The sequence below is a fragment of the Ruditapes philippinarum genome, unplaced genomic scaffold (assembly GCF_026571515.1).
Source record: "Ruditapes philippinarum isolate M1 unplaced genomic scaffold, ASM2657151v2 ctg797_1_1_1_1, whole genome shotgun sequence".
NCBI lineage: Eukaryota > Metazoa > Mollusca > Bivalvia > Venerida > Veneridae > Ruditapes > Ruditapes philippinarum.
The window spans coordinates 214,667-229,580 of NW_026860514.1; the positions used below are offsets into that span (position 1 = coordinate 214,667).

The 14,914-nt window shown below is 32.9% G+C and overlaps 1 protein-coding gene across 1 annotated transcript; it reads left to right on the forward strand.

The window, feature by feature from the left end:
* Nucleotides 1-2,341: 2,341 nt before the first annotated feature.
* On the forward strand, nucleotides 2,342-14,267 carry LOC132760438 (uncharacterized; the record flags this gene model as incomplete). Its single annotated transcript, XM_060752420.1, is given in 3 exon segments — nucleotides 2,342-2,562; nucleotides 12,074-12,139; nucleotides 14,226-14,267. Coding segments are annotated over 3 exon segments (258 nt in total), but the record flags the coding sequence as incomplete, so codon positions are not given.
* Between the last annotated feature and the right edge of the window lie 647 nt (nucleotides 14,268-14,914).

A 14,914-nucleotide genomic window follows, 5' to 3' on the forward strand; every position in this document is an offset into this window, starting at 1 on the left:
TGTCTAGAATGATTTGTATCGAACTGTTAATAATGGGACATCTTGAAATAATTGTTAAATCACAGATCTATTTGTAATCATGTGCAATTGTACTTATGACTGAAGCATGTCGAAGAACAGGTTCCCGCGGTGGTGAAGTTACCTATACTTTAGCCTGTAACTTTTAGACAGGGGGTATTGTAAGACTATTTAATGTAGAACGAATTGAAAAGCATTTATACATGCGTCTTTTGACATGAATTATTTGAAACGTAAACTTATATTTGATATACATGTACAGACAAAACAGATAAGATAAGATAAAACAGATGTACAATTTGGGCAACTATAATAGAATTGATATTTTGTTGAAATAATTTGATAACGAAAATCAAAATGGTTGTTTGTCAGACTGTTTCAAATGCATGTACATTAAAGGGCTGTAAGCTACTTGTAAACAATCTGGCTATTGATGTTTAAAACTTGGTTTTAGAAGGAATTAAAAATAAGACAAAAGAAATACATTTAAAGCAGCACGCCTCCAGACTCATGCTAATTTTCATGAAAATTTTGAAAATGTATTTGAATGTATAATATTGTGAAGTTACCAAATGGAAGCAATAAACACATTAACTATGACACTTATAACCCATGTTTATTACCAAAAAGTGGTTAAAATATACATAAATAGCCCTTACTGCGTTAGTAAACGTTATTTATTATAAAAAACAACTAAAGATCAGTCCCCTTAAACAATGAAAACAGTAACATATTAACTTAGGTAATAAAGCATGACAAGGGAGAAGATATCACAAAAGAACAGGTCAATATATACGAATAAGCAAATAATTTGAAAATTTTACTCAAAAATACATGGACTATAAAGTTTTTTCCTGACACATAATACAATATGTAAGGCAAGCTTAATCATCAAATTTTCATCTAGCACCTCAAACTCTCTTTTTAAAGATGAAAATTACCATTTTTGTCGAGAGTTTCGTTGGTATTTATACAAAAGTTTACCGACGAATATGGAAAGCCTTGACTGTCTTATGATTGTAAAAATGAACGCTGTTGTGTCACTCTTTCTTTATACAATGTGCACTCATGAATATATTATGTAGATGCATCCTTATATGATTTCAACTGAACAATATATGATGTCAATGTGTCTTTATATGATGTCGCCCAATCATTATACGATGTGCATTTTAGAATACATTATGTGGTTGCATCATTATATACAGTCAATTTATCAATATATTATGTCAATATTTCATTATACGATGTGCATCTATTGTTATACGACCGCTGCTTTATATGAAGTGCAAACATAAATAATATCGTGTGCTTCTGTCATTATACTGATGGGGTTAAATTTACCGAGATGCACCGTTCGTGGCAACAGCGGGAAAACTCAAAGTAAATTTATCATATATTGTTAAGCTGACTCTATATAAAGACAATTCTACATAATATAGTGTTGATTTGACTCTATATAAAAATGGTTCCACATAATATATTCGTAATTGCACATCATATAATAAAAGACTGACATCATATAAGGACACATACACATCATATATTGTTAAGTTGATTCTATATAAAGACGGTTCCACATAATATATTTATTAATGCACATCGTATAATAAAAGACTGGCATCATATAAAGACGTGTTGACATCATCATATAATGTTAACTTGACTCTATATAAAGATGGTTCCACATAATACATTCATTTATGCACATCATATAATGAGAGACTGACATCATATAAGGACACATTTACATCATATATTGTTAAGTTGACTCTATATAAAGACAATTCTACATCATATACTGTTATTATGACTCTATATAACGATGGTTCCACATAATAATTTATATTCATTAATGCACATCGTATAATGAAAGATTTACATCATATAAGGACACATTGAGATAATATACTGTTATTATGACTCTATATAAAGATGGTTCCACATAATATATTCGTAAATGCACATCATATAATGAAAGACTGACATCATATAAGGAAACATTGACATCATATATTGTTAAGTTGACTCTATATAAAAATATTTTCACATGATATACTGAAAAATACACATCGTATATTGATAGATTGACATCATATAATGTTAACTCTATATAAGACTTATTCCACATAATATATTCATAACTTCACATCATATAAAAACAGACTGACACCATATAAAGACGCGTTGACATCATATATTGTTAATTTGACCTTATATAAGAATAGCTTCAATCAATCAAGCGATACATGTAACCGCAATCACGGATATATATTATAAATCCGTGCCGCAATCAATCATAAAAAAATATGTGACGTCATTTTCAAAGTATAACGTCACGTGACGTTGCATTCTTTAAAGAAATGGCGACTGTCATGTTTTTGGCAACTTTTAATGAGTTTGTCAATATTATTTCGAACTTTGTCTAAGAATTATTCGAAACTTCTGCCAAACGGAAATTGGGCTAAACCTTGGTATTCTCCATGTGGAATGTTTTCTTGTTGCAATGATGCAGACAAGCTAGCAGAGAATCCAGAAAAGAAGGTTTGATATTTTTAAAATGAACGAAACGATAAAATGAGGCCAATGCACGGGACTATGTGACATTTAGGCGCGAAAAATATTTTATTTTACAAGGGGGACAAACCATACGCAACAAAATCGACTTTCGTCCTTGACCGCGAGAGTTTTCTTTTCTTGAATGTTTGTTTACCTTTTGTTTATGCGCACAGCGGGCCGTCGCAGTGCCATATCGACCAGTAGAGCGTATAACACGGGCCACGGAACCAGCATAAGTGATATTTGTCCTCAAGTTGCTTGGAATATTGGAGGTCGGATTTCGCGTCTTGCAATTTTCAGACATAGCGCGTTATTTAGCGGATTAAAGGCGTTGAATATCATCAGCGTTTAAAGCATTCCATTCAAGGTTTGTAATCTCTCTCATATTTTCGTGTATTAAAATCTCTGTACTCTTTTTTTGAGTCTTAGACATGAATGAAAATAAAATTACCCCACCCACATTTATTCAATATAATTTCTGCATAATTATTATTAAATATCATTTTAGACAAGAAATGTATGAAAGAACAATTCAATGAAAAAATCATTCTATGATAAATATATACACATGTATTAAATGAGGTCATTATTTGCAATTATTTTCTTTCAGATATTCGTCTTTCTTTTTACCATGCTGCATGCATGCATGGCCGTCATGCTAATAGTAAAATGGCATGCTTACACTAATAAACGCACCAAATTATAATTCAATTTATTGATTTAAGTATTTGTATTTTTTTCTACTTATACTTTTCTTTAATTAAGTGGGTTAACATTATGTTTGTTAATGAATTTAATACTATGATAAATGTATTTCCTTACATGATAATGTTATTCAAGTTATATTATTTGATACAGTGATACTAGATCTAGAAGATCTATTTTTATTAAATGTTATAAAATTTAGTCTTTTCTCTATTTTCCTTGATATATACAGTGTTTTTTTTTCTTTATATATCTACTACCCTAAAACGGTACCATTCCCAATAGAAAATAGACATTAAAATTCCCAATTTCCACTGTTAAATTCCCAAAATGGCTGTTCAAAATCCCTACAAGGCCAAGTGATTTTTCTAAAATCATTTAAATCCAACATATTCATATAAATCACCACTCAATAGTTCTATTTTGACAGTAGAAGCTGTTAGCTATCTTTATTTATGATGTCTAATCTCATTTGTAGCTGAAAAAATGCATTAAAAAAATTCCCAATTTTAGTCAAAATAACGCATTTTTTTCCCAATCAGTCTGGTACCGGCACCAAAGTAGAGAAAAAAAACGCTGATATAACATCATACCAGCCATTCATTGAAAGCCACTTGGAATTTTCATTTTTGACAGTGTTAATTTTGTTGGATAATGGGAAATAAGTTAATAACATATTTGACCAATGCAAAAAATAGCTTCAAATCTGTGGTATGCATTTAAATACTTGGACTAAACATCATATAAGATAGATTAGAAGAATACATAACAAGCGCTAAAAGGGGAAGGAGCTCTTTCCTTAAATGAATTAGGGTTTATGCGGTCCTGGCACTGGTTTTGTTTCAGTAGATAAAATCTGACTTTTAAAAAGTATTTTTGCACAAGTAAATCAGATATACTAGTTCCTAAAATAAAGTCACACATTTTCAAAAATTTGGTCATTACTAAATACTTTAATGATATAAAAGAGAAATCATAACATTATTGCAGTTTTAACAGTCATTGAATTTAAGATTTTAAATTCATTCTTCTATATATTTAACTAAATTTTCTTAAAATTTACACTGGCGGAGTGGCCCAAACTAATTTTCACTGGCCATGGTGATGGACCACTGGGCCAGTGCTTAATTTGATGACTGTTTTAACATAATAATGCACACATGATCAGGTGTAAAAATAAAAATAACTGTTTTTCTAATTTATGAAAAATCTGATATCTGCTGGCATTGTTGTAGGAATTCTGACTGAAAAAAAAAACCCAACAACATATCAAGATTGATTTGTCTAGCTATGAAACTTATATAATAATAAGCTCTTGAATTCTGCATCCAATATATTTTGTAATATGATGATAATTATCACTGTTTGTTACGATATTGGATTTATTTTAAAAGAAATAATCTATACAAGTTATAGGAACTTGATTACAAATTTGTATTTACATTTGAGCCGTGTCACGACAAAACCAAGATAATGGGTTTGCGACCAGCATGGATCCAGACCAGCCTGTGCATCCCCGCAGTCTGATCAGGATCCATGCTGTTAGCTTACCAACCCTATTACAAATAGAGAAATTGATAGCGAACAGCATGGATCCTGATCAGACTGCGTGGCTGCGCAGGCTGGTCTGGATCCATGCTGGTCGCAAACACATTATGTTTGTTTTGTCATGACACGGCTCATTTGTGTATTGAGTTAAGTAAATGGGAAGAAGATGATTTAAGAATAAAAAAATTGATTATAACAGAGTTCAATTATTACTCAGACTTTGTACCTGTTGTCAATATTAAACTAAAAAGAAATTTTTATACCCCCAAAAACGAAGTTTGGGGGGGTATATAGGAGTCACCCGGTGGTCGGTCGGTCGGTCGGGCGGTTGGTCGGTCGGTCGGTCCAGACGTCCGTTGCATTTTCCTTGTCCGGAGCATAACTTGAAAACTAATGGTTGGAATTCAATATAACTACATACAATGGTCAAGCACATTGAGAGGAAGTGCAGTGCACAAGAACCATAACTCTATCATGACTAATTACAGAGTTAATGCCCTTTGTTACTTTTCCTTGTCCGGGGCATAACTTGAAAACTACTGGTTGGAATTCAAAACAACTTCATACAATTGTCAAACACAATAAGGGGAAGTGCAGTGCACAAGAACCATAACTCTATCTAAAGTAATTACAGAGTTATTGCCCTTTGTTGCTTTTCCATTGCTTTTTTTTTTGTCCGTTGCATTTTCCTTGTCCGGAGCATAACTTGAAGACTAATGGTTGGAATTCAATATAACTACATACAATGGTCAAGCACATTGAGAGGAAGTGCAGTGCGAAAGAAACATAACTCTATCTTGACTAATTACAGAGTTTTTGCCCTTTGTTACTTTTCCTTGTCCGTGGCATAACTTGAAAACTATTGGTTGGAATTCAAAACAACTTCATACAATTGTCAAACACAATAAGGGGAAGTGCAGTGCACAAGAACCATAACTCTATCTAAAGTAATTACAGAGTTATTGCCCTTTGTTGCTTTTCCATTGCCTTCTTTTTTTTTGTCCGGACCATAACTTGAAGACTAATAGTTGGAATTCAATATAACTACATACAATGGTCAAGCACATTGAGAGGAAGTGCAGTGCATAAGAACCATAACTCTATCTAAAGTAATTACAGAGTTATTGCCCTTTATTACTTTTCCATTGCTTTCTTTTGTCCGGACCATAACTTGAAGACTAATTGTTGGAATTCATTATAACTTCATACAATGGTCCAGCACATTGAGAGGAAGTGCAGTGCACAAGAACCATAACTCCATTTTGACTTATTACAGAGTTACTGCCCTTTGTTTCTTTTCCTTGTCCAGAGCATGACTTTAAAACTGCTGGTTGGAATTCAAAACAACTTCATACAATGGTCAAGCACAATAAGGGGAAGTGCAGTGCACAAGAACCATAACTCCATTTTGACTAATTACAGAGTTATTGCCCTTTGTTACTTTTCCATTGCTTTCTTTTGTCCGGACCATAACTGGAAAACTTATTGTTGGAATTCATTATAACTTCATACAATGGTCAAGCACATTGAGAGGAAGTGCAGTGCATAAGAACCATAACTCCATCTTGACTAATTACAGAGTTACTGCCCTTTGTTACTTTTCCTTGTCCAGAGCATGACTTGAAAACTTCAGTTTGGAATTCAAAACAACTTCATTCAAAGGTCAAGCACAATAAGGGGAAGTGCAGTGCACAAGAACCATAACTTCATCTTGACTAATTACAGAGTTATTGCCCTTTGTTACTTTTCCTTGTCCAGAGCATAACTTGAAAACTACTGTTTGGAATTCAGTACAACTTCATACAGTTGTCAAGGACATTAAAAGGAAGTGCAGTGCACAAGAGCCATAACTCCATTTTGACAAAATACAGAGTTACTGCCCTTTGATACTTTTCCTTGTCAGGAGCATAACTTAAAACGTACTGGTTGGAATCCAAAACAACTTCATACAATGGTCAAGCACAATAAGAGGAAGTGCAGTGCACAAGAACTATAACTCTATCTTCAGTATTTATAGAGTTATTGCCCTTTGTTCTTTTTCTTTGTCTTTCTGGACTTATTACAGAGTAATTCAATTAAACTTCATCAATGGCCAACCACATTGAAAGGAAATGCAACATACATGAACCACAATTATCTTTAATTGCCCACAACCATAACTCTATGTTTCAATTCTTTTACAAGGTATTCTGTTACTAGTAACATCCTCATTTCCGAAGCAGACTTGTGGGGGTATTAATCACATTTAGTGATAGTTCTTGTTTAAACTACTGCGGAAGAAACAAAACAGCATGGTATTATGATTAAAATTTATAAATGTTAAAAAATGAAGAAAATTAGTATTTAAACTGAATGAGAATTTGTTTTTATTTGTGTATCCAATTTTTTTCATTAAAAACTATGTACCATTTTCAATATAATACCAAACATATGAGCCGCGTCACGACAAAACCAACAATGGGTTTGCCACCAGCATGGATCCAGACCAGCCTGCGCATCTACGCAGTCTGCGTAGGCTGGCAGACCTGGGGATGATTACATTGATCAGTAATTGATTTAATTACAATTACTTTCAGATTTTATTGTAATTGATTACAATTGATTACTCAGACTTGCCTCTGTAATCAATTAAATTACAATTACTTTGAGAAAGTAATTGATTGATAATTGATTACATTCCATGTATAACTATAAACAAAAGTTTCTTAATGCTATCTAATATATACATTATATACATTATATACACAAAGGATTTCCAGCTCATCAACAGTCATCATTTTAACACACTTTTAGTTACTGTCACATCACTTTATCATATTTTAGCATTGCACTTTAGCATCATAAGTTCATGAAACCGTCTATCAGTCAGACTGCATCTATCAGGACGGAAAATTTTACCCGCAACACTAAACAAACGCTCTACAGGGGCCAATGATGCAGGGATGGTCCTCAGTCTTCTTGGTGTAGGTTTCATAATGAACTCTCTGCAACAGAAATTTTTAAAAGTGTCAATTGTACAGTATACTGTATACAGGTGTTAAAACAGGTGTGAAAACAATAAATTTTTATATGGGAATTCAAAGAGACAATAGACTTTACAAAGAAATTATCAGTTTTTTTACAAACACTTCAATGGTACAACAGTATCCTAAGGCTGGTCTGGATCCATGCTGGTCGCAAACCCATTATGTTGGTTTTGTTGTGACGCGGCTCGTATATATTTAACAATTTTTTAGCTCCAAATATTGGCAGGCTGCAGAATTTCTCTTAGAATATTTATGACATGTTCAGAGAGTTTAAGGTACATTTGAACTAACACTCAATCCAGCACTCAAGTGTGGTGTGTCTTTTTTAACCCACTGTAGCACATGCTAATTTCTAGAGTGGTCAAGTTTGCCTTTATCTGTGATTTTCTCCCCAATTTTCAAAACAACCTGTGGCTTTCTGAAGGGGAAATATAGCGTGATAAATCAAAAAAGGGGGAAAACCTGAAATTAAATCTCAACAACTAAAAATGAAATTTACCCACACATTTTGTAAAATTTTCATTGTCAATGCAATTTAACATGAATGGTACATAGCAGAGGCTATAAGGACAGCTTTCTGTCTTCTAGCAGATGCTGTTAAGTCCTCATTCTTGTAAGGAAGAGCACAAGGTTTTTTAGGGGAAAATATTTGCAATTTAGGGGATTTAAGGGCTAGGGGAAACAGCCTTTATTTGGCTGTGTGCTGGCCCAGCTTGCTGGTATGCATGAATGTGTTTGCTTGCCTGGCTTTCTGGTATACATGGATGTGTTGGATTGTCTGGCTTTCTGGTATACATGGATGTGTGGGCTTGCCTGTCTTTCTAGTATACATGGAAGTGTGGGCTTGCCTGCCTTTCTAGTATACATTGATGTGTGGGCTTGCCTGGCTTTCTAGTATACATGGATGTGTGGGCTTGCCTGCCTTTCTAGTATACATGGATGTGTGGGCTTGCCTGCCTTTCTGGTAAACATGGATGTGTTGGATTGCCAGCTTTCTTGTATACATGGATGTGTGGGCTTGCCAGCTTTCTGGTATACATGGATGTGTGGGCTTGCCAGCTTTCTGGTATACATGGATGTGTGGGCTTGCCAGCTTTCTGGTATACATGGATGTGTGGGCTTGCCAGCTTTCTGGTATACATGGAAGTGTGGGCTTGCCTGCCTTTCTAGTATACATGGATGTGTGGGCTTGCCAGCTTTCTAGTATACATGGATGTGTGGGCTTGCCTGCCTTTCTAGTATACATGGATGTGTTGGATTGCCCAGCTTTCTGATATACATGGATGTGTGGGCTGTCCCGGCTTTCTGGTATACATGGATGTGTGGGCTGACCTGGCTTGCTGGTATACATGGATGTGTTGGCTGGCTTAGGCTTTCTTGTATACATGGATGTCAGTGGGCTGGCTTAAGTTTTCTTTTATACACAGATGTGTGGGCTGACTAATTTTTCTGGTATATATATGGATGTGCCGAAATGCCTGGCTTTCTGGTATACATGTACATGTGGGCTATTTTAGCATACTGGTAGCTGAGTATTCACCTGCAATTATCAGTTATTAAGCATAAACTTTAAGAGATAATTAAATATTCGGTTATCACTGTTTGTCAACAAAGACCAACCTGTAGTATTTAATCTGAATAAGGGCCTGTCCTTGAATATCTGAAATAGTTTAAATTTATCTATTAATTTATCTAAACTATATAGTAGTGAACTACTTTTTATCTATCTACTTGAGTGACTGATATCTTTGTTTTAAAGATGAACTAAATACATGACAACTTAAACGTCATTTAAGTTTATTCTGTAATGAATTCTGTACCTGTATGTGTTGAATCGCATGTTGTATTATCACCTTTATGCTACTCTGATTCATTAGATTAAAATGTCTTTCCTTTTTCTTTGTTTAATAAATTTTTTCTTAATGCATAACAAAAAATAAAAATGACAGAACCTGTCCTGTTTATGTTTCTAATGAAGTTTAGGTGCTAGGCAAATCTTATTTTTACAAATAGGGGAACAGGCACATTACTTTCATATGTGTGGAATAAAAATAAAATTGTAAATTTATATATACAAAAGGGGAAGGAAAACTTCATGGAAACTTAATTTTAAGTTTAAGGAGGGGAAGAGGCCCCTGCTATAGAAGGGAAAAAATCCCTGTTAGCTATAGATCCTCCGAGGATTTTGCATATTCCTCGTTATCTGTACCTGGAAAAGTATATAACAAATACTTTTCCAGGCAGCTGACAGGGCTTGTATATACAAATATAAATATTTAATATATATATAATTATTATACATGTATTCTGCTTTATTTTGAATATATGATAAATAGGTGATAGTATTAGCATGAAATGAATGTATATATCATTATATGCAAATGATGTTATATATGTAGATTAGATATTAATTATATTAAATTCCAAATTTGAAAATGATTTGAACCTTTCTAAAAGGACTTCCAAGATTTTAAATGAAAATCCAGCAAAAAACTTGATCAAGCAAATTCAGCAGGTAGAAATCTTTATATCAGTGCCGGACCCTATATTTTTTATGGCGTGCCTTCTCCTCAAAATGTGAAAGGCGAACACATGATAATTGGCAAATTTATCGTTCTACGCCCAAAGACACGAGGACACAAATACATGTTAAATTGCCCAATTATCAAGTCTTTGTCTTTTGCATTTTGAGGCGACAACACAACAAATATGGAGTGCCAAATGGGAGATTGCTACCCATCGACAAGATAACTCTGCAGAAGAAGATCTCCCATCTCCGCCTATTAAAATACTGTTATTTTGTTTAAAATATATTGTGTCTTTGTTTGGGCTCCCTCAAAAATAACAGACTGTTATTTAAAAACTGCACATTTTTATGACCTTTTTGAAATTGATTTGCTGTAACAATTTTTCAGTTGATGTGGTGTAACTTTCAGTTACATATTTTATACAATGAATTTCACCGAGCTATCCGAAAGTGCAAATCTAGACCACTGTGCAGTTTTCTCAATCTATAATCTTGTTTTGTCTATATATACATTTTTAGTTAAAAATATTAAAGAATTTACTTTCATTTAAAAATCATCTATAGCTGATTACTCTCATCATGTACATGTTTTGTTTTAATATATATAATTCTTTTAGTTTGATTATAAATGTACATGTTGTATTCAATCATAAGGTAATCCACTTTCTTGCTGACAGAAACAATGGCTTTCCACTGATAGGGTTTGAACCCATGCTGCCAATAAACCCTAAATTCTAGTCAGACACTTCAACCATATTGCTGACACTGCCACCATACATTGTATGTACATTTTATGATGCATGTACATGTATAGATTAATAAAACAATTTAATAATTAATGATGAACACAAGCAAAGAACTATTTCATATATACAGTTTATAAAACCTTGCTTTATAAAGTCATGAGGTCAAATGCTATGGGGTCAAATGTCAAGGCCACTGCACTGTACTTGTAAATACATAAAATTATTATATCTCAATGTCTAGAGAGTGCAGGGTATATGATATTTGCATTATAGGCAATTAAAAATCTTTTAACTTTTAGAAAGCTCAAATTTATTGCAAAGTTCATGGTCAAAGGACATCTGTGTGACCTCAAATTGCAAATGACATTGAGAATTTTGAATTTTCCAAACTTTAAGGACAGAAGACATACCAAGTGAAGTCAGAAATAGCACTCAAGTATCCGAAGTGTCGACCTTGATGGTTAATCTACCAGTACTGACTAATTTCATGAAAATTAAAGGAACACCACCAAGGGCCAAAAGCCTAAAAACATAAAATTTGACTTTCTAACATAGATCAATGGTGTCAGTTGAAACAGAAAGATATGCAAAAGATAATAAAGAAATATACTCAGAAATGATATGAAATTTGTGTTTTTGGGCAATTCTTAGCCAGATTTGAGTGAAAAGCAATGCAACGTGTTTTAATATTTTTGTCATTCTTCACAATGATAATAATTTTTCTAGAAAAATGGAGTGAGCAAATGATCTGAAATTTAAATTTTCACACAATTTATTGAACTAGCAAGACAATGGAACATTTGTCTCGGAAGAAATATTTTCAGTAATGTCATGTTAAAAAACCTCAGTGAAGTCCCTTTAAGAAGTACTGTAGTGACATAATAATAATTATATAGCACTGCAACATATATTTAATATGACCTGTTTGTTTCTTTTATTTTCAGATGGCACAGATGTTAGCACAGTCATCCAGTTCTGGAGGTTCCCTGACCTCTAAGGGTTCTTCTATGGTAAGATTATGCAATTATATAGACATGTACAATGTATATTAGAAGTATTTGTATATATTTATTTTATTGATTACCCATATACGTACATTAAGTTTTCAGTTGGCTTATCCCCTATAGTGGCTGTTAGATAGCCAGTAAATAATTTTTTCTGTTGCCTTTTCCATCATATGTCTGTCCTAGCTTACATTTGGATACTTAGGTGGCTTCAGGATCAGTATGTTACTGTATTTTCTCAAAACTTTTATGAGCCTAATTTCCTTTATGTTGCTATAAAGAACAATAGAGAAAACAATGAAGAAGCCACATAAGTGTAACTTTTTCGTTAGAAGGTCTGCCTGTCCTTCTGTCACAAAACTTGTTCGGACTACTGGTGTAATTTTATCCAAACTATATAGGAATGATTTTTGGCTAAGTTATAGCCCTTGAATAAAAAACAACAACATTTTGGACTGTTAATGATTTTTGTATTCCCTGCTATGTACACAGTAGCTGCAATATCCATAGTATAAAGTAGCTGCGACATATGTAATGAACTAACTGTCTTATCACCCCTAAATACAACAGCTTTATTGGCTATCAACAGGCAACCCTCGTGACCTGTGATTGCCTTTTCTATAACAACATGATTATTTTAAATTCACAAATGAAAATAAAGTAAACTAAAAAACTAAAAAAAATATTTGAAAATGACATTCACTCTTATCTTTGTTGCTTCTGTACAATGAGATTGTATATATTAATTAACAAATGGCAACTGTATTTTAATAGCATATGATTACAAATTACTTATTTTCAAGGTTTAATTGTTTTCAGTAAGTTTCAACGGCTGTTTATTTACACCCTTGATATTTTATTTTGTGTAAGTTTTACCTAGATGCACAAATACCTGTACATAAACAAACAAGAAAAGGAAAACAATATCTAGTTTCACAAGGCCAAAGTTAGTATTATTAGATAATAATACAATGTACTGTATAGATGATAAATAGTGAAATTTAATATTTGTTCCCCTTTTATAACAAGGTGAATTCAAGGAAAGTAACTCCATGAAAAGTCAATATTGAAATCTGAGATTTTTTTTAGCTGTACAGTTTTTGTTTCAATATGCGCCCACCTTTAAAAGTAATATATCCTCAAAAAGTACTTTCTAAAATGTTTTGTTTTTACAGCCGAAAAAAAAGGTAAACCAGTTGAGTACCTTGAGTTTAGAAATTTAATTTTTCTTTACACTATTTTAATTTGTCAAGTTTGTTACAGTTAAAAAAGTTTTGTTTGTTATTTCGATCAATTTAAAAAAAGAAATACATGTAAATGCTTACATTACTTGTGTTTTAACTTTGGTTTTATAAAATGTTTTAAAAATGAAGGACAAGGTGTATGTATATGAAATCTTTTCATAAATTTCTCTAGTAACTATGCAACTAAAGTTTTTGAAAAGTATTAGGCTATTAACTATATAGCTATATAAATTTGGGTTAATTCAAATGTTTTAAGTATAATCTGGGTAAAACTGATGTTTCCTTGGGTTGTCAGATTACTAAACTTTTGATACTTTGTTATGGTTTTAAATTTTGTGTACATTACGGTATCATATACCACATACAAAGGGAGATTATTACAAAATATTACCGTATATATTCACAATATCATATATTAATTGGTCAGCAGGATGTCTATTATTACCTCCCTTTTATTGGTAGTTAATGAGAGTTTACGCTGTTGAGTAGACAATCATACAATCTAAGATAATTTTGGTACTCGGGTATAATCTCGGAGATCTCAGTAACACAGTTTCAAATGTTAATTAAACTACTTTTTGAAAAAAAATGTTATTCCATTGACTGACAAAGAGTTTTGATAGTATAAAGGGAGGTAATAAATTTTTAATGCCAAGTAAGGAAGAAATATTATTATTTAGTCAGAGTTATTATTAGAGTTGCTGCATTTCAGGATGGATATATTCAATAGAATACTATAACATGTTTAGAGAAATTATGTATAGTGTACTGTGAAATTTTCAATGTGTCATTATGATTCTTTAAGCTGTGCAGTCTTTGGTGTAACAAGAACAGTTTTATTTTTACAGAGTTCCGTGACATCACACGGTGGAGCTAGCCGTCAAATATCGGTACTATTAGATGTGAAATAACTTTTCGCTTACTAATTACTCTTTGTACTGTTTGAAAACACATTGCTATATATGTATACTTAAAAAAATGTTCGTATTTGCGTGATGCAGTATTGCACCATAGTGGAAGACTGTGTTAACTGTAATGAAGAAGTGCTCACCCTGTTTGATTATGAATTAGTTTATATTTCAATCTTGGCCATGCTAAATTTTTATAATGGACTTAACCTTGCTTTGAATTTGGGACTGTTCATTGTCATTATTAGGGGTTTTGATATCAGAAATATTGTGATTGATAATCAAGTCATTTTTACCACTATAAGCATATGGTGTCTTCTTTTGGTGTAAATTTTGTCGCATTTCAGTTAACCATATGAGCGACACCCCCCTGCCACTATCCTATCCCTGAAAAGTTATATTATTGTTTTGGAGGTTTCATGCATGGAAACAGAAATCCCCCTCACCCACCCCAAAGGTGAGCTTGGTTTCTTTTACATGTCCCTGTGCATTTGGAGCATTGATATATATAGAATCCTTAATTTCAAGGTCTCATTACATAAGATCATAGCTTAGCGCGGAGGAAGGTAGTCTTGTACTGGTGTAACTCTCCAGGAACGATGGTTAGGAAACTACCCGCCTATATGACT